Below are 18629 nucleotides of genomic sequence, written 5' to 3' on the forward strand. Positions count from 1 at the left end.
ATGGAAACCATGGGAGAATGGAGTACCGGCTTAGGCGGAATGTATACAGAAGAAGCTGATTTCATGAACCAGCTTCTTGCCTCGTATGATCACCCCTGTGGTGGATCGTCCTCAGAGATAACAGCAACAACCGCCGCATACCACCGCCAGAACTGTGTTCATTGGACTGGCGGCAGCTTTTGCTTTTCTGAAGAGAGCAGTAGCTACAGCGCCGGGAACTATAGTTACTACGCGGTTATGCCACCACAAGAAGAAAACAACAATGGGATGAAGGATGTAACGATCAACACGAACTTGTACCTGGTGGGTGAGGAGACGAGTGAATGCGACGCGGCGGAATATTCTGGTAAGAGCCTTTTGCCTTTGGAGACTGTCGAGGAGAAGCACGACGATAATATGCTGCAGTCTGAGACCTTATTGGCTACGACTGATGATCAGAAACTGTTCAACCCATGCGAGAGTTCCAAGAAGAGGTCGCGTGGCACATCTTCAGACGTAAGTTGTATATTTGTTTTTTTAATATATATAGAAATAACTAATAAGTTTGACAGAATTGGTCTCAATATCTTGCATTAATTTAGTTCCAAATTTTGGTTTACTCTCGATTTTGTTTCTACTTTTGAGAAAAAAATGTAAGACACTTTTCATGTCTGTTTATTTAGTTTTGAACGTAGAGACGCCAAGTGAACCAATAAGGAAGGAGTGAAACTTTTTTTTATATATATACGAGTTTCTACAATACAAATGGCCCCCAAGTTACTATTACATTTTGAATTATGGCCATGAAATGTTTTACTTTTAAAAAAGCTTGCCATTGACTTATTGTTCCTAAGCTTAGGCCGTAGGCACGCTTTGGAGTGATCGCACATACTAATTTCTTAAAATTGTGGTCGCAGCCATAGTTCATATATTTCTTTTGTTCTTATAACCAAATCAGAAGAACAAGAGAGCCAGTAAGGCAAGGAGGAATCAGAAAAGCATGGAGATGAGTGACGATAATAACAATAACGACGAAGAAGAACAGACGACAAAGAAAGCTGCAGCGAAGAGAAAGACCAAACCACTTAAGCTGCAAAAGACTTGTTGTTCAGACGAGGACGAATCAAACGGTGGAGACACTTCCTCTTGCAAAGAAGGAGGCGACGACTCTAAATCTCTCAACCTCAGTGGCAAGACTAGGGCTAGCCGGGGCGCTGCCACCGATCCTCAAAGCCTCTACGCAAGGGTAAGTTTTACATATATTTATATATTAAGGCTTCAGTTTTTCTAAACGCATAAATGTATACCAAACATTCAAAGAAAATGTATTATATATATATATATATATATATTAAAAAAGCATAGTTCTCTGGTATATAAAAGTTCTTTTTTTTTTACAACATAAAAGTTCTTCTTTTTTCGCAAAATATAAACGCAAAAGGTCAAATCTAAATGAATGTCTTCTTTTAAAAATTAATAAATATTATACTAGGATGGAATAGATATATTTCAACAAATATTCACTAGATATTAAAACAAGCAAACAAATAAAAAAAATCGAGATGAGTCTTTCTTATGATATATAGGAAATTTATTAAAACTATGTATGCATAACTATGTATGCATTATGTAAAAATAATAATATTTCTTGTGATGGTGCAGAAAAGAAGAGAGAGGATAAACGAGCAAGCTAAGGATTTTGCAAAACCTCGTCCCTAATGGAACAAAGGTAATTCATGCAAACATATTAGAAGAAATTACTACGTGATAGCATCAATTATTAAAACTTGGTTACTAGAATTTCAATTCTTTTTTAAATGTGTTAAATATGGAACAGGTCGATATTAGCACGATGTTGGAGGAAGCAGTACAATACGTGAAATTTCTGCAGCTCCAAATTAAGGTACGTTAGGTTTTCAATTATTTGATGACGGCATTATATATAAACAATTACAGTATACCGTAAGTTATGTTTTAACAAATATAGAGAATTAAATGCTAGTATTTATTATGAATAATTTTTACAGTTGTTGAGCTCTGATGATCTATGGATGTACGCTCCAATTGCTTACAACGGGATGGATATTGGCCTCGATATGAAACTCAACTCACTCATATGATTCAAGAGAGACCTTTCGGATTTTAATTCTAAGTTTATACAGATATATAAATAACCTGAGATGTATATATTTTTCTTTTCTTACAGTTCGATTATAAACTCTCGTAGGATATCAAATGAATGGAGGGTCACATTTGACGTTTTATACTCCAGTCTTATCTATTATATTAAAACAAAAGCACATTTAGTACTTGCTTCTAAACACTCCTAATTTTTTTTAAGTGTTTAAAAATAATTTTAATAATTATTTATATTTAATTTCGAAAATTATTTATTAATTTAAATATTCTTAGAATTCCTTAAATATAGGTAATTTAGATTTGATTTGATTTGATTAAAAATAACAAATCAGATATTAATTTAGATTTGATTTAAAGATTCTAATTTAAATAATTTCTATACTATTAAACATTTTTATCAAAAATATAAAACATAATTCACATATAAAAAATAATGGTCATATTTGAAATATAAAATATTTTTATAATGATGTAAATGATATGATATTTATGTTGCTTATATAATATATTTATGATTATGATTTATTTACAAATTAATAATAAAATAATAGGTAAAATTCAAATGTATAATTTAAATATTAAAAATATATTTTTTTAAATTCATAGAACTAAAAATATATAAAAGAAAACCAGGTTAAAAATATTTTGGTAACTAAAATCACTAATTTTGAATTATACATATATATCAAAAATATATTTTCCATACAAAATCAAAACATAAAAAAATTAAAAATTATTGCATGCACTATAATGTGGTTTGAAAAACCAGTTGTACACTCCTTTCGTTGATTAAATTTTAGAAAACTATAATGCTAAGTAATACTGTTAATACATCTCAAATTTTTAACAAATATTTATATTATACGGTAATATAAACGGAAAAGTTAGAATTATGTTTTTATAATAGTTTATTTTGAATTATTATTAGCGGACAGGTTAAAATTATATTTTTATAATCATAATTAATTTTAATATTAAAAAAATATATCTAAACACAAAAATCAATATTTTCACTTATTAAAAAATATATTTATAAAAATAATTATATCTAAACTCAAAAACTCAAATTATATTACAAAATTCGTTAAACAATAAAAAATATTCTCGTGCGGATGCACGTGGTTAGAATATAGTTTTACTTTACTGTGCAAGTCATGTTATGCCAACATTTTTGTGATTCTAGATATTGTACAACATCTTTTTGTAATGGATTCGTTTATTTTTTTTAATTATTTTTGGGTTCATAAATGGATTTGTTTGTGTTGTACACGTACGTAAGTGGTATAACCCGTATTTAATAATTCTCTTAGACGCTTTTAATCTCCTTTGGGTTTTTTCAATCATTGCTAATTTATTGAAAAACTTGTTTTTTTTAATCAACAGTTTTGTAGTAGTAATTATATATATATATATATATAGCTCTCACCATCTTAAAAGCTTGAAAAAAAAATTCTTAAACCCCTGTAAGAGAGAAACAAAATTCTCTGAATCCATATAAAATATCAAATGTCTTCCGGTAATGATATATATATATATATATATATATATATATATATATATATATTTATATACCTATACGAACTAGGAAAGTGGATGGAACGGTATAGATCTATACGATGTTATGCCATGCAAGAAGTGCGAGAATACTAAAGACCATAAAATGTTACTTTGTGTAGATGCCTTTATTCAATAAAATGTTACTTTGTGTTGCAGTATTTTGTGTATTTTGTTTAGTTTCAACATGCAGAAAAATATGGTTGGAATGGGAAGTGGTTGGGATGGGGTAGGCAGTAGTAGTAACAATAATCAAAGTGTTGTTGATGAAGAATCTAATATTATGCATGATCTTCATAACTAATTCGATTATCATCACTCATCAGGTTGTGCATAAAAAAGTATATTGGAAACTACATATATAAATGTTGAGTAGGCTTAATTCTTCACCCATATTATATACAGAGCATAACAAGAAGATTTAAAATACAAAACGGACAACAAAAATGATGAGATTATAATTATTTTAAAACTCGTGATTCCGTAAAAACAGCCATTAATTTGCTTAATTTTGTACTCTGGCTGTTTAAAATATAACTTTGACTGTGGAAGAACAAATGCGTGCGCTTGAAGGTAACCCGTAAACTAAATTATTTTAGGCCTGAAGATAACCCTTGTGTTCTAAGTATGCAACGACTGTTTCAGCCATTTCGATCGGAGAAGTTCCAGTTGCTTCGTGTCCTAGAGCAATCTTCACAAAACAGAACACAAGAATATACGTAAGACGAGAATGACGGGAAAAGAGCAGGATCTAGATAAAGAACAAAAGTGATTTCCTGTTCTTGCAGTATCACATTCTCTTTACAACAAAAACAAAACAAAACATTATTAACATTTACCTCGCAATTCAATGGTGGCTCGTAAGGGTCATCTATCCCGGTAAAACCTGAAGAAACATTTCAAACGATAACATCATTTGGGGATTTCATGGTGATAAAATCAGGTTACAGAAATACCAACTGCATTTCAAGAGATACCTTTGATCTTTCCTGCACGAGCAAGCTTGTACAGACCCTTTGGATCCCTAGCCTCACAAACTTCAAGCGGTACATCCATAAACACCTAATTGATCAAAAACCAAATTTTCCTCAAAGCTCGAAACTTTCACATAGAAACTACAAAACCCACCCTTGTTCTCCAATTACCTCAACAAAATCTCCTTCCGGGAGTAAAGTTCGACAAGCGTCCCTGTCTCTTCTGTAAGGAGATATTAAACTTGCAATGCAGATGATTCCAGCATCTGCAAAAAGCTTGGCAACCTCTCCTAAACAAAGCAAATACCAACAGCATGTCAATATACAAAGCTAAACAACAATAGTAAACATTGGTTGTATAGTTATGCTCACCGACTCTACGAATGTTCTCTGCCCGATCCTCCGCTTTAAAGCTGAGATCACGGTTTAGACCATGCCTTACGTTATCTCCATCAAGAATATAACATAGCTTTCCCTTTTGGTACAACTTCTGATTCAATGCACAAGCCAAAGTGCTCTTCCCTACAAACACAATAATGTTTAGATATCACATAGAACCAAAACTTAATCTTTTGAAACAATTTGATTGCTACACGAACCTGAACCACTAAGACCAGTGACCCAAATCACGCATCCTTTCTGATCAAGCAATCTCTGTCTATCAACTTTCTCAACAGGGCATTCATGCCACTTTATGTTCGTCGAGTTTCCAACCGTAGACAATGGTCCTTGTTTTTGTCCTAATGCAATAACAAAGAACAAGAAAGTAAAATCAAATTTGTGATGTGTAAAGAACAAATGAAGGTCAAACCAAAAATTGAATTACTCAGACCATTTCTCTCCCAAAATTCTTAACAAATCAAAAGCTAAAATCATATAACGATTGTCCTAATGTAGACAGACAATGGGCATCGTTTTTGTTCTAATCCGAAAGATATACCAGAAAGTAAAATCAAATTTCCCCAAATTTGTTGAATTTTGTGATGTGCGTAAAGAACAATGAGAGAGAAACCGAAAATAGAATTACTCCGACATTTTTTCCCCCAAACTTTTTAACAAATCAAAAGCTAAAATCATTCATGAATGTCCTAATGTAGACAGTGAACCTTGTTCTTGGCCTTATCCGAAATAAATTCAAGAAAGTATAATCCGTTTTCCCCAAAATTTGTGACCCAAAATTGATGATATATGTAAAGAACAAAATGCAGGAGAAACCAAAAATTGAATTAGCCAATTTCTCCGAAATTCTTAACAAATCAAAAGCTAAAAATCATTCAAATATTGTCCTAATGTAGACAATGGACCTTGTTTTTGTCCTAATCCGAAAGAAATGCAAGAAAGTAAAATCTTTTTTCCCCTAAATTTGTGACCCAGTTGAGAAATTGATGATATATGAAAAGAACAAATGAAACAGAAACCAAAAATTGAATTACCCAAATTCAAAGCTAAAATCGGCGAGATAGTCGGATCAAATCAAAATCTGTGAAAACGAGAAACGAAATCTTATATACCTATGTGACCATTAATAGATTTCAGCTCAGGAATAGATCCATTTTTGTTATGACTCATCGTTTGAGATCCTTCCATGGAAACACAAGCACGAAGAACACCAATAGATCTCGAATTGCTATCGGAAGGAATCCCCTTGGGAGATGATGCAATCGAAAGCCCTAAAATCGATTTAGCTCCGGCGGCGATCATATTGAAATCGGAAATTTAGAAGCGAAACCGGAGAAGAAGCGGTAATTTTTTTTTCTTTTCTAGTGAATGTTGGAAATTTAATTAAGGATTGAAGAAAATGTGACCGTTAAAAAGAGCGATTATTGGGTAGGTGAACTGGTGAAATGAAAATGTTGTTGGACACGTTTTTTTGCAATTATCGCATTATTAGTTGATTATAAAAAAAAACGTCGTCTTTTTGGTATCATGTATCTATTGTTAAACAAATGTACTTAACATGGATTTGCATCTAGATTCCTAAAAGCAGAATTAGAAAAGTGTGGTATGTATTGAAGAGAGAAAACACAACCATTAAATTTGGAGGAAGTGAATCTATGTTGGTCCATCAGGAATTGATGTTTTGGTGTATAGATTAGAGAAACACTCAAAATAATATATGTTTTACATCACTGATTTAATATTTTATATATTTGCATCATTACAAATAAGATAAAAGTATTTTCCATCAATTAAATAAGTAATTTTAATATAATAAATACAATATTAGTTTAAACAATCAATGTAAATTTTTTATTTGTATTGCTTTTTTTGAAAAAATCAAAATATTTACATCAATTAATATAAATAAATTAAATATTTACTACGATAATAAAATTGATTATAAAAATTTGTATTAATGTTTTTTATATCATAAATATCTTATATGTTAAATAAATAATTTTAAAGCAGCTTCTTTTCTGATGACCGGTTTGCCGGTTCCAATGCGGCTGATTCCATCTGATGACATCCCTCTTTCTTCTCAGTCAATCGACACATTCCCTGCTCAGGATGTAGTCATAGCTGACTCATATCTGATTTCCCCTGTAGCTGGTTCTGGTTTTTCTTCTTCTCTCAAGTCTGATTTACCTGCGTTAATGGCTCCTAACTCGGCCTCCGAGAAAAGAATCTTGGGTGAAACGCCTTCTTCTCTTCCCTTCTCCACTGCTAGTTCGCCCTCTTCTCTCTTAGGGAAGCCAGTCGATTCTGTTTCAGCTCAAGTAGCTGGCTCTGGTGCAGTAAACTCAAATCTCTGAAGTCTTTCTTCTTACAATTCTTCTGAATTCAATTGGGCCTCTCGTTGTAAGGGAGCTAGCAAATTCCCGAATACAACAGCCGATGTTACCGTCATGGCAGATGGTATTTCTCGTGTAAAGGTTCCAAATGTAGTCTTCGAGAGAGGAGTGCGTATTCACTCTGATTATATTGTGGGTATCTTCTACGACAATACTCCTTTGTATAACAAAGTATGAGGAATTATCAATTATCTTTGGGGAAAGGACCGAAGGGTGATAAACCTCACTAGAAATGCGTTCTTGTTTCATATACCCTCTGTCTCTTTTCGCAATAAAATCCTGCAACATGAGCTCTGGAGAGTCGGGATTCCTTTTTCTTCGTCATGGAGTGGAAAGCTTCTTTTAGCCTTGATCCTCCTTCACTGCAAAAGGCTCCAATTTGGGCAATTCTGAACCAAGTTCCTTTCGATCTTCTCACTGAAGAGGGGTTAAGTTTCATCACTAAACCGCTGGAAAAAATATTGTGGGTGCAAAACCTTTTCCTTCGGCGAGTTCTGCGCAGGTAAAAGTTGTGGTTGACTTTGCATTACCTCTTCCAAATTTTGTGGAAGTGGAACGAGAAGATGGGGAGATTGTTACCCTATCTGTCTCTTATCTTTGGCTCCCCCTTTCTGTTCAGTCTATAACAAATTTGGACACAAACCTTCCCTATGTCCTAAGTCAATCAAAGGCAAGGAAGATACGTCAGCGATCTAGAAGACTGAGAATTCAGTAAAGGGTTTAAAAAGTTCACAATCCAAAGAGACAATTAGTGATGATGTCATGATGGTAAATAGTTCATCTCTGGTTGAGCCTGTGGGAAATAAGTTGCAGATGGCAGCTCAAGTGGAGAGTGTAATCCTGGATTTATCAAATGATCCTTCAGAGCTAAAAGAAACTCCTCTTGAGTCGGTTTCTTTGGCGGTTTCTGATGCTCCTGGAGACTCAGTACCCTCTCCTCACAAAGATTTAGTGAAAGCTCAACCGATTTCAGTGCCATTTTAATCTGTTGTGAAGAAAGTTTCACCCTTGGATTTAGAACAGCACTCGAAAGTTCCCGCAGATGATGATCAATCATTTAAGCCAGCTTTGAATACTGTTCCAGCAAAAGCATTGGGAGACATTATTCCTCAAAACAAGATCCTGTTAGCAACAAATCCTTATAGCCTGCTGCATGAGAAATTTGAATTGATTACGGTTGAAGTTGAGGAAGCAATCACCATCTTACCTGCTCTTTCAGTTCACAATAGTGGCTCTTCTTCATCGTAATCTTCCTCCAAGCAGAAGAAGAAGAAGAAGAGAAAGGTAACCTGCCAGCGTTCTATGGTGATTTTAATGAGATTTTGATGAGATTTTGACTTCCCTGGCCCATCCATGGCTAAATTATCTGCTCATCCATGGCCAATTTGTGGTGATTTTAATGAGATTTTGACTTCCCCGGAATTATCAAATCCAAATCTTCTTTCCTCAACCTCGGGCATGAGAAACTTCAGCCAGTGTTTAGACAACACGGTCCTCTTCGATCTCCCTTCTCAAGGTCCAAGGTTTACCTGGTCAAACTGTCCTTCTAATCTCGTGGCAAAGAAGCTTGATAGATGTTTGGTTAATGTCAATGGATTCTTGATCTCCCTTCTAGTCTGCACTTTCATGCCCCCTGATTTCTCTGATCATACGCCATGTCTCATCAAGCTCAAGTCACAGCCACCTTATTTTGGTTCCAGGCCTTTCAAGTTCTTTAATATTCTAACAAAGCTCTCTCACTTTGTGGTTTTAGTTGCTGGTCTATGGTCTTATTATGGTGACGCAGTTACTAATCTCTCAGATTTGAGCCATAAAATAAAACAGTTGAAAACTATGCTAAAGGAGAGCTTTGGTGAAATTGAGAAGAGGGTCTTAGAAGCGCAGAAAACATTGCACAATCTGCAGCTTCTCTCTCTAGATGATCCCTCTCCTTATAATATCAGTCAAGAAAAAATTGCTCGGGATTCTAGGTTTTCTCAGAATTGCAGAGGAAAGTTTTTTCAGGCAGTGCTCTAGTATCAAATGGTTGGAAGAAGGAGATTTTAACATGAGTTTTTTTCATAGTGTTACTAAAGCAATGAATGCTCAAAACGCTGTAAATGATATCCTAAGGCTTGATGGCACACGGTCAGATTCATTGGAGGAAGTTCATCAGCTTGCTGATAATTTTTTCTCAGATTTATCACGGTCCATAAGAGGTGACTACTGCCCCTTTCTCCCTGATTATCTGGGCAGGCTTATCTCCCTTCATGTGTCTCTGGTTCAGAGTGCTGCTCTCTCGAGTGATGTTTTGGCTTAGGAGATAAGGTCTGCTTTGATGCGCCTTCCTCTAAATAAATCGCCAGGGCCTGAAGGGTTTCCTGCAGAATTCTTTAGAACTTCATGGCATTTCTTGGGTCAGGAATTCATTGCGGCAGTGCAAAATTTCTTCTCTACATCGTTTATGTCTGCTTCTATCAACGCTACTTCCTTGGTTCTGATCCCCAAGCGTCAAGGGGCGGAGGATCTAAAGGATTTCAGACCGATCTCATGCCTAAACACTACTTACAAAGTGATTTCACGCATTCCTCTGATTGGCTGAAAGCAATTCTCCCTTCTATTGTTTTGCCAAAGCAGATAGCTTTTATCAAGGACAGGTTATTGCTAGAAAATGTGCTTCTAGCTTTTGAGGTGTTACAGGGATATCATCTGGACTCTATAACTCCCGGAATTACCTTAAAGGTGGACATATCAAAAGCTTTTAGTTCAATTCGGTGGGATTTTTTGCTTGTTAAGTTGTCTGGATATGGGTTCCCAGATCAGTTCATTAAATGGATCAAAGCACATATCTGCTCGCCGAGTATCTCAATTAGTCTGAATGGAGTGACTTCTAGTTATTTCAAGGGGTGTTCTGGTCTGTGATAACACCTGATTTTGACCACTTTTATGGATCACTTTCAATATCTTATGCAGGTGTTTTTACTCAGCTTTAAAGGTTTTATAAATGTTTTCCATGTTTTGGAGTTTTTAAAAGGCTTTTCAGGAAACTTGGGACTTTGGAGTGCATTTTAGAGCAAAAGTACATTTTTGGATAAATTCAGGCCGTCAGAAGTTTGGCAACCAAAGTAGATCATCCCCAAATTTGGAGACATTATAGAGGAGACAACCAGCTTTACAAAACACTTGGAATCAAAGCAATCCAACAGTTAGATCTCAAGATATCATCAATGCACTGAAGGCCGATCAACACAAGCCCAGTCAAGCACAAGTGTTTTCACCTGCGGCCAGCCTTCTTCCCACCGCGGCTCAGGAGGTTTCACCCCCGGTGGACCTATGTCCGAACCTCAAGAGCCCAACTAAGGCCCAAGACACTTCCTGCACCCATTTTACAAGCCCTAGACGCCCAAGACTTGGAGAAACACTATAAATACTTATTTTTTTAGGTCTTTTGTAGGAGAGCCTCTTTCTTCTCTTTAAGAGAGAACTCATTTTGTAGTTTTAGGTTTATTTTTATGCATTTGTAGAAGCTCTCCATCGCCATACTGCCTTCAATAAGAGAAGTTTTTCTGCAACTTTGTTTCTTTCACTTTTCTTCTTCTTAGTTCTAAACCGATGATGATGTCTACCTCAGCCATGTCTGAGTAGTCACCTAGTTGGGTGAAAGGGTAATACAAAGGGACCCCATATTTGAATGACATCTAAGTTTTTAGGAAAAAAATATTTCAATTTTTAACATGATTCTCCCATTCATCTAATTCTCAAAGCGGTAATTCCGGATTAATCACCCAGAATCCGATCCTAGGTTTAATCCGAGCCACGAGAGTGTTGTATCTGGGTTGCCTGAACTGGATCTTATGGACGTCCCCATCGTAGGAGACGAAAGTTACCTACGGAGGATACGTAAGCAGAGATGGATTCCGATCTACAAAGCATGATCTTGTTCTGGCATGAGAGCGAGAGTTAATTGCCATGAACAAGTGATTAGATGATTAGGGTGACGAGAGTTGGCTAATCTTACATGTTTCTACTCTAGTTTCAGAGTCATAGAAAATCCTTACCTAAATTCCTTGTGTTTTAGAACATGAACCCTAAAGATGAACTTTGAACCCAGCGCTTTTTCCTTACTGTTTTTCAACCGATTTTTACTTAAAGCTCTTTTTAATTCTCTGCATAATTAGATTTAGTGACAAAACAAAACCCCTTTTTATTAGATTAGGTTTACAATTGTTTTTAGCATCAATTAGAAGTCCTCAACACACAGATCTCTGTGGATATGATCCCTAAGTACTACTGCGTTTGTTGTGCACTTGCAACTTGTCTAGGGTAAAACTTGTATTGCCCACTGCACTCACATCAAGTTTTTGGCGCCGTTGCCGGGGATCTTTCGCTGTTGACTTGACTTCTTAATATAATTTCAATCCTAAACCTCAAGATTTTCGAGTTATACTGGAGATTTTCTAACTCCTCTTTTTATCTTTGCTTTCTTTGCTCACAGGTGCATGAAAACTAGGAGAGATCCTGACAAAATCGTATTGCCCTTAGACGAGATTGACAAACACGAAAGAACACTTAGGAAACTCAGACAAAGAACGCTCAAGATGGCCAATCCTAATGCCCATCGGGAAATCTTTTAAACCGTGATCAGGAGGATCACATTGGAGATGATGACCGTGATTCAGTTCATGGTGATGACCTAGATGCTGCTCATGAAGAAGATGGACAGCCACAACTCGATGAAGAGGGAAACCGAGTCCCTATAAATCCTGCTCAAGCCGCTGAAAATCAAAGGAGACAAGACCAGGCCGATGCTGAAGGAAGAAAGAATGATGAAAACATTGTTCCACCAGTTGTTAGAGAAGCCAATCGACCAATACAACTTGCAAATCCTGCGAGAAGACAGCCTCGGAACAGACTCATTGCCGATTTTGATGCACCTCACCAACACTTTCGAAATCGAATAGCTATTCAAATCCCTGTTCCAAGAGAAAATCATGAGATAAAACCTCAGATTGTCTCTTTGATGAAGCAGAACCAATTCCATGGAATCTCTATTGAGCATCCAATGGATCACATTGATTTTTTTGAAGAAATCTCTGGAATGGTGAGAACAACTCCAGAAACTGTGGACTATGTGAAGTGTAAGCTTTTTCCTTTCTCTTTAAGTGATAAAGCTTTTAGATGATTGAAATCTATGCCATTTGGTTCTATTACTTCATGGGAAGAATGCAAGTCAGCTTTCCTGAACCACTTTTACACTAAGTCAAGATCGAACCAGCTGAGAAACAAGATACAAAGTTTCCAACAAGGCCCAATAGAATCATTCTATGAAGTCTGGGAGCGATTCAAGGAGTATGAGAGAGACTGCCCTCATCATGGTTTCTCTGGAGCAAACCTGCTAAGCACCTTCTACAGAGGACTTCAGCAGAAGTATCAACTTTCTCTTGACACTGCCAGCAATAGAGATTTCAGTTCAAAAACCATACCACAAGGGAGAGCACTCATCGAAAATATGGTTGTAGCTAACTGCAACAACAACCCTGAGTATGACAGATCAAAGAAGACTATCACTAGTCATGAATCAAGGGAGATTGCTGAGCTAAAAAGCATGGTAAGTCAACTTCTTAAGTTTCAAAACAAGAATATACATGCTTGTGATATTGCTGTAGGAAATGAAGAAGATGGAAGATATGAAGAAGATGGCATGTACCAAGAGGAGGAAATCAATTTTATGCGAGCCCAGGCATATCATAATCGATTTAGTCCAGCTTTCAACAACAACTTTAGGAACTCTGGTGCCAACTTCAACAATCTCTCCTACAGAAATCAAGGAGCCGAAAATCAGCCTTATCCACAGCAGCAAAAGAGTTTTCAAAACAAGTTTCAAGTTGGAAACTATGGAGGAGAAAACTTCCAACAAAGACCAGCATTCAATCCTCAACAAGCACAGACCAGCTCATTAGAAGCAACCCTTTCCCAGCTAAGTAATCAGATAAAATCGCTTGAACAAATTATGATGCAGACTATTCAAGGCAATGAGAAGTCATTCAGGGAAATGGGGGTGAAGATCGATTGTATCTACACTGATTTGAACGGGAATTTTGAATCTCTTGCGACCCATGTCAAGAAGTTGGAACATCAGATAGGTCAAACTGCAGATTCAATGAAGAGACAGCCAGGAGTTTTACCAGGGAGAGTAGAAGATAACCCAAAGAAGTTCTGTAATGCTATGACAGCGGTTTTGGAGGAAGAACCTGTCGCAGACTCTAAGGAAAGATTGACACCTGAACCTCTCATAAAGGACTCTGAAACCGAGCATGAGAGAAGCCGAGTCATTCCAGTTAAGGTACCCAAACGCTTGCCTGACCAAAGACTCAAAAAGTCTAAGGATCTAGGGCGTTTCTCATTAACCTGTTCAATCTTTGGAATTGAATTTTCAGATTGTTTATGTGATTCTGGTGCTAATGTGAATGTCATGTCAAAATCTGTTGTTGAGAAACTTGGTATAGGTACATTTGTCCCATCTCCAGTAAAGATAATCTTTGGTGATTCATCTCAAAAGAGAACAGAAGGAATGATCCAGGATTTGCCACTGATCATTGGAAACAAAACAATCCCAGCCGATTTTCAAGTTTGCTAGATGGACAAGGACAAAGACAGATTTTTGATATTTGGTCGCCCATTCTTAGCTACTGTAGGTGCTGTTATTGACCATGCAAATCGCTGTTTAGTTTTCTTAAATGTGGACAGGAGAAAGTTCTATAAGACCACACCAGACCAAGCTCCAAATCAAAAAGACAAAGACAAGGAGAAGATGTTGGAGGAAAAAAAGAACTAAAGCACTTGCATCTAGGCAATTTGGGAACATCAAGATAGTGGTGCCACCAGAATCAGCAAGGAAAAGGAGAAAAATCTTGAAGGAATTGTTGAGAAGACAAAATATGTCCTCAAGGATGCAAAAATCCTTTAGAAAGGAAAAGAGATTGTGATTCAAGATGAAGGAAATCCAAAGTTCAGGCTAAGAAGGACTACAAGGACTCTTAATTCAAGGAGTCCTATCTCTTCTTCTCAATCCTAATCCTGCCAAGAGTCTAGCTAAAAGACTTTAAACAAAAGCGCTTAATGGGAGGCAACCCATTTGGTATGATTTTCTTTTCTTTTTATTTCTATTTGATTTCTTTTCTTTTTATGCATTTCAGGCTTTAATAAAACCCAGAAAAACCAAAAACATTCAAAAACCAGAAAATACAAAAAGATAGGATGAGAAAGCAGAAAAACAAAAGAAACCGGGACCTCCCGGAAGCATTTTCCGCGGCCGCGATCAATCCAGCCGCGGCCGACCTATCGTTTACCGCAGCCCGTGCATTTCAGCCGTGGTCCGACTCAAATTTACCGCAGGTGCGCGCGCCTGGCCCGCGGCCGGCCTTGGTTTGGTCACCAGGCGAGTTTTTCATGTTTCCCGTAAACCGGAACTTCAATTTCCCGTTTTATCCCGGGATTTAACCGAGAAATTCCCGAAGCATAATTTCCGTGTTAAACACGCCAGGTAAGTCCTCTAAACTTAAAAAAAAAAATTTAGGAAAAAACACCTTTTTAAAAGAAAAAGAGGATTTAAAATTTCAAAAAGGTCTTTTCTCTTCATCTTCCCCAACAAGCTTGGAGATCTAGAGAAAAAGACAGATTTCAAACTTGACAAATCCTTTCCAAATTTTCGAACATATCTCACTCTTTTTCCAAGGAGATTTCAAATCTACCATCACATAACACTTTCATCAAGGTATGAGCTCAAATTTCTCACTTTTTCTTAAGAACTCGGATTTAGGGTTTTCTTAGAATGAGTAGAAATTCACCTTAGGATGATTGGAAACTGTCTTTGGACTTAACGCTGGACTACTGGGTAGTTTAATTGCATGATTAAACACTTAGACCATAGAGATTTTAAATTTTTGAAAATATGAGATTTGAGACTTTGAGCAAATCAAAATTTGGAGATCTGTTTGGTTCAGTTTTGCAAATCTGAATTGTTTGGTTCTTGTTGATAGAAAACTAGATTAGATTACATGTGAGTGAGCATAAACAACATCCTGATTCAAAAATCTCATGTGTTGAACATCAGTATATCGAACTTGACCAGAAATTCTCAGATTTTGTAATGTTTGATGCATTTACAGCTTGTTTGTCATGATAATGTGTTTGTGATATCTTTATAAACACCTTGTTCATAAAAATCGATACCAAAGCAGCTTGATTTATCCTTTGTCTCGAGAATCTCTTTTTTGCAGGTCATGGATCTCTCTCAAGTTTGACTAATTCGAACCAAGACAAGCCCTCATGCGAAAAAGCCCCATTCGCAGGAGACATATGATGCATTGAACGAGACACAACTGAGTGAAGATGAACCTCTATCCACCTTCATCACTGCGCAAATGAGAATCTTTTCAGGAGAGATTGAGCAGACCTCCACTCAGCTATCTTTCCCAAGAAGAGTCAAGTCTTCCTCTAAGCCGAAAGTGAAGTTTGTTGGTAAAGCCATTGACCCAGACATCGATTACTTGGCACAGCTTGAGAAGCTGAAGATCAAGCCAACTCCAGCAATTGCTACTCAACTCTTGAGATGCTTGGAATCAGAGAAGATGTGATATGGTATCTTGATAGGCTTGGAATGAGATCATTCATGGAGCAGAACTTTCAGACCTATGAGAACCACACCAAGGAGTTCCTTTCATCAGCAACTTTGAGCTACAAGAAGAGAGCTACTCCTAGAGCTCTAGATGGCACACTCTCCTTCTTTGGAGGTCATCCTTACTCTCTTACCATCTTAGAGATTTGTGATGCTTTGAAGTTGCCTAATTGTGATGAGATTGCATTGGAGAAGGATCCAGATGAGGATCTTTGGAAGCTAATGGGTTATGGAGTTTATGACAAAGGAAGGTCAAAGGCATCATTACTCTCTCATCCTTCTGTTCGCTATGTTCATAAGCTACTAGCACACACTATGTTTTTGCGAGCCAATCAAACAAATGTCCTTAAGCCAGAGTTGGTGACACTACAGCTACCATTCGCAGATCACCCCAGGTTTCTTTGCTTTGCTTGCATCATTGCAAGGAACCTAGTGAAGGTTAAGCATGAGATGCTTACATCTGATTGTCAGGACTACTCACCAGCTTTTGGGAGCATCATCACTTCGCTTATGATAGCAACATGAGTTGATTTTTCAGCTGAGACACCTCTTAGAGAGGGTTGATTTGATCTTTCTCAGTTCTCTAGAGACAGGACTATCACCAAGGCCAAGATGGACCCACTTGGATTTGCTTACAAGTTCTCCACCAGTTCCACCGAGTACAGGGTACTACTACCATCGGATTCAATGCCCCGTCTCCGAGATGGTTCAGACCCAGGATGTAAACCAGAGACCAGCAACTTCCTACCATCTTTGCCACTCTTATCTCAGACCATGAAACAATTTCTGACTGCAAAAGCCAAGAGAGAGGTAGCTGCAAACAGCAGGAGACTACAGCCTGCACCATCCTCATTCAGAGCCAGTTCTTCTCATTTCAGAGCATCCACTAGGAGTGATGCAGACTTTGCAGCTTTGAAGAAGAAGCTTGACCAGCAAGAGAAGATCAACAGGCGCATGAAGAGACTACTGAAGTTCCGCCGGTCTGATGACTCCTCATCTACAAAGACAGATGACAGCCATGAGACATAGGCGCCTATCCATCACCACATCATACCCACGGTTCTATCACCATTTTTATTTTCTTTTATTTTAGACTCTTTTTCTTTTATTTCACCATCTTCCCACCAACTTTTTCACACTGGGGACAGTGTGATTTAAGTCTGGGGGAGGATGTCTATCCATACTAATCTATTTTTCTTTCTTTCTTATCTTTTTCTGCAATTTTTAAATTTTTCTATGCTTATTAAAAGACTTTGAGTATTTTTCAGGAATGTTTGACACAAAACTATGATGAGTAAGACCCATGTGCTTCTAGACTTTTCATGCTAGTTTCTTTTGTGGTAAGTACTAGACTAGGCGGTAGCTAGAGTACTTGCACTACGAACTCCCACTAAAGGATTTCTATTCATGGAGACTTGTCCTGACAGGATAGACTAGCTCATTTCACTTGAACATAATCTTGACATCTAATTTTCTCATCATTGGTTTTAGCAGGCATCATGATACACATCTAGGACATCTTTACATCATTGTTACCATTCTTTGTTGTCCTAGATGGCCAGTTCATCTTTAGCTGGTACCACACCCTTTACCCAAAACCATAATTTCAAACTTCATGCATTCTCTCTTTAGCTATTTTGGCAGATATGTGCAAAAACGCCGGAGAGGGAGGAACAACATGGTTTTCAGTCACTCAAGAGAAGGACTGAAGAAATTTGCAGAGAAGAGTATCAGAAATCCTATCAAAGCTCGATGGTGCCTCAAAAAGCTTGAATTTAAAGGTAAATTTCGTGCTTCCTAAGGCTCTCAATCCAAAGGCGGTTTCCCCTTTCTGAAAAAAAAATCAAAAAAATAGAAAAAGAATGAAAGGAAAGGAAACTAAAAGCCTAAAGAGTCTAGGGTAGCCGAAATTATTTGAAGCAAAGGCTGCAAGTATTCAATTGTGAGCATTGGTTTTAAAACCTGGACAAAAATCTAAGTCTGAGGGAGTTATGAGGAGAACCTGAAGAAGGGAGATCAAGAATCTTAAAGCAAAAAGAATGTGACTGGAAACTGTTGATATCAACAGCTCCACCCTCTCTTTCTGTTTTGCATAATGTCTTGTCTCTCGAGAAAAGGTAACCCTAAACACATCAAACCTTACCCTTGAAAGAGCCATTTTGAGTACCTAGCCTTGATTGCTTCACTAAACTCCTTTTGATGAGAACCACTTGAACTATTGAATGAATGTTAAGAGCTAGTTGACTGGAGGATAGGTTTAAGTGTGTAGACTTTCGCATGACGGATCAACGGACTAGTTATGCTTGTGCTTTGGTGAGAATTTTCTAGACTATCCTTGATTTGAGCATAATGACTAACTATTGTTTAGAAGCATGGTCTCTGAGATTTTGTTAGTTCCTGCGATTTTCAAACCTCTTTTCCAGCTTCAGATCTTTGGTTTGGTTTAAGTCTGGAGAAGTTGATAACACCTGATTTTGACCACTTTTATGGATCACTTTCAATATCTTATGCAGATGTTTTTACTCAGTTTTAAAG

At 36.9% G+C, this 18629-nt stretch overlaps 2 protein-coding genes and 1 non-coding gene across 3 annotated transcripts; 1 reads left to right on the forward strand and 2 right to left on the reverse strand.

Moving 5' to 3' along the window:
• LOC18026167 (transcription factor bHLH84) lies at window positions 1–2099 on the forward strand. The gene is given in 6 exon segments (XM_024160565.1): window positions 1–495; window positions 938–1225; window positions 1642–1665; window positions 1667–1708; window positions 1817–1882; window positions 2007–2099. Coding segments are annotated over 6 exon segments (1008 nt in total).
• Window positions 2100–4016: 1917 nt separating this feature from the next.
• Window positions 4017–6429, reverse strand: LOC18026168 (adenylyl-sulfate kinase 1, chloroplastic). Its single transcript, XM_006409574.2, has 7 exons — window positions 6158–6429; window positions 5246–5386; window positions 5019–5168; window positions 4818–4936; window positions 4650–4734; window positions 4512–4558; window positions 4017–4363 (listed from the first exon to the last, which is right to left on the reverse strand). Exons 1-7 carry the CDS (start codon window positions 6345–6347, stop codon window positions 4268–4270), a joined length of 828 nt encoding a protein of 275 aa, XP_006409637.1. The 5' UTR covers window positions 6348–6429; the 3' UTR covers window positions 4017–4267.
• A 6261-nt stretch (window positions 6430–12690) lies between these two features.
• Window positions 12691–12796, reverse strand: LOC112090043. The gene has a single exon (XR_002901402.1). It is a non-coding gene; the product is annotated as a small nucleolar RNA R71 (small nucleolar RNA).
• Between the last annotated feature and the right edge of the window lie 5833 nt (window positions 12797–18629).

Source organism: Eutrema salsugineum, unplaced genomic scaffold, assembly GCF_000478725.1.
Source record: "Eutrema salsugineum unplaced genomic scaffold, Eutsalg1_0 scaffold_11, whole genome shotgun sequence".
Taxonomy (NCBI): domain Eukaryota; kingdom Viridiplantae; phylum Streptophyta; class Magnoliopsida; order Brassicales; family Brassicaceae; genus Eutrema; species Eutrema salsugineum.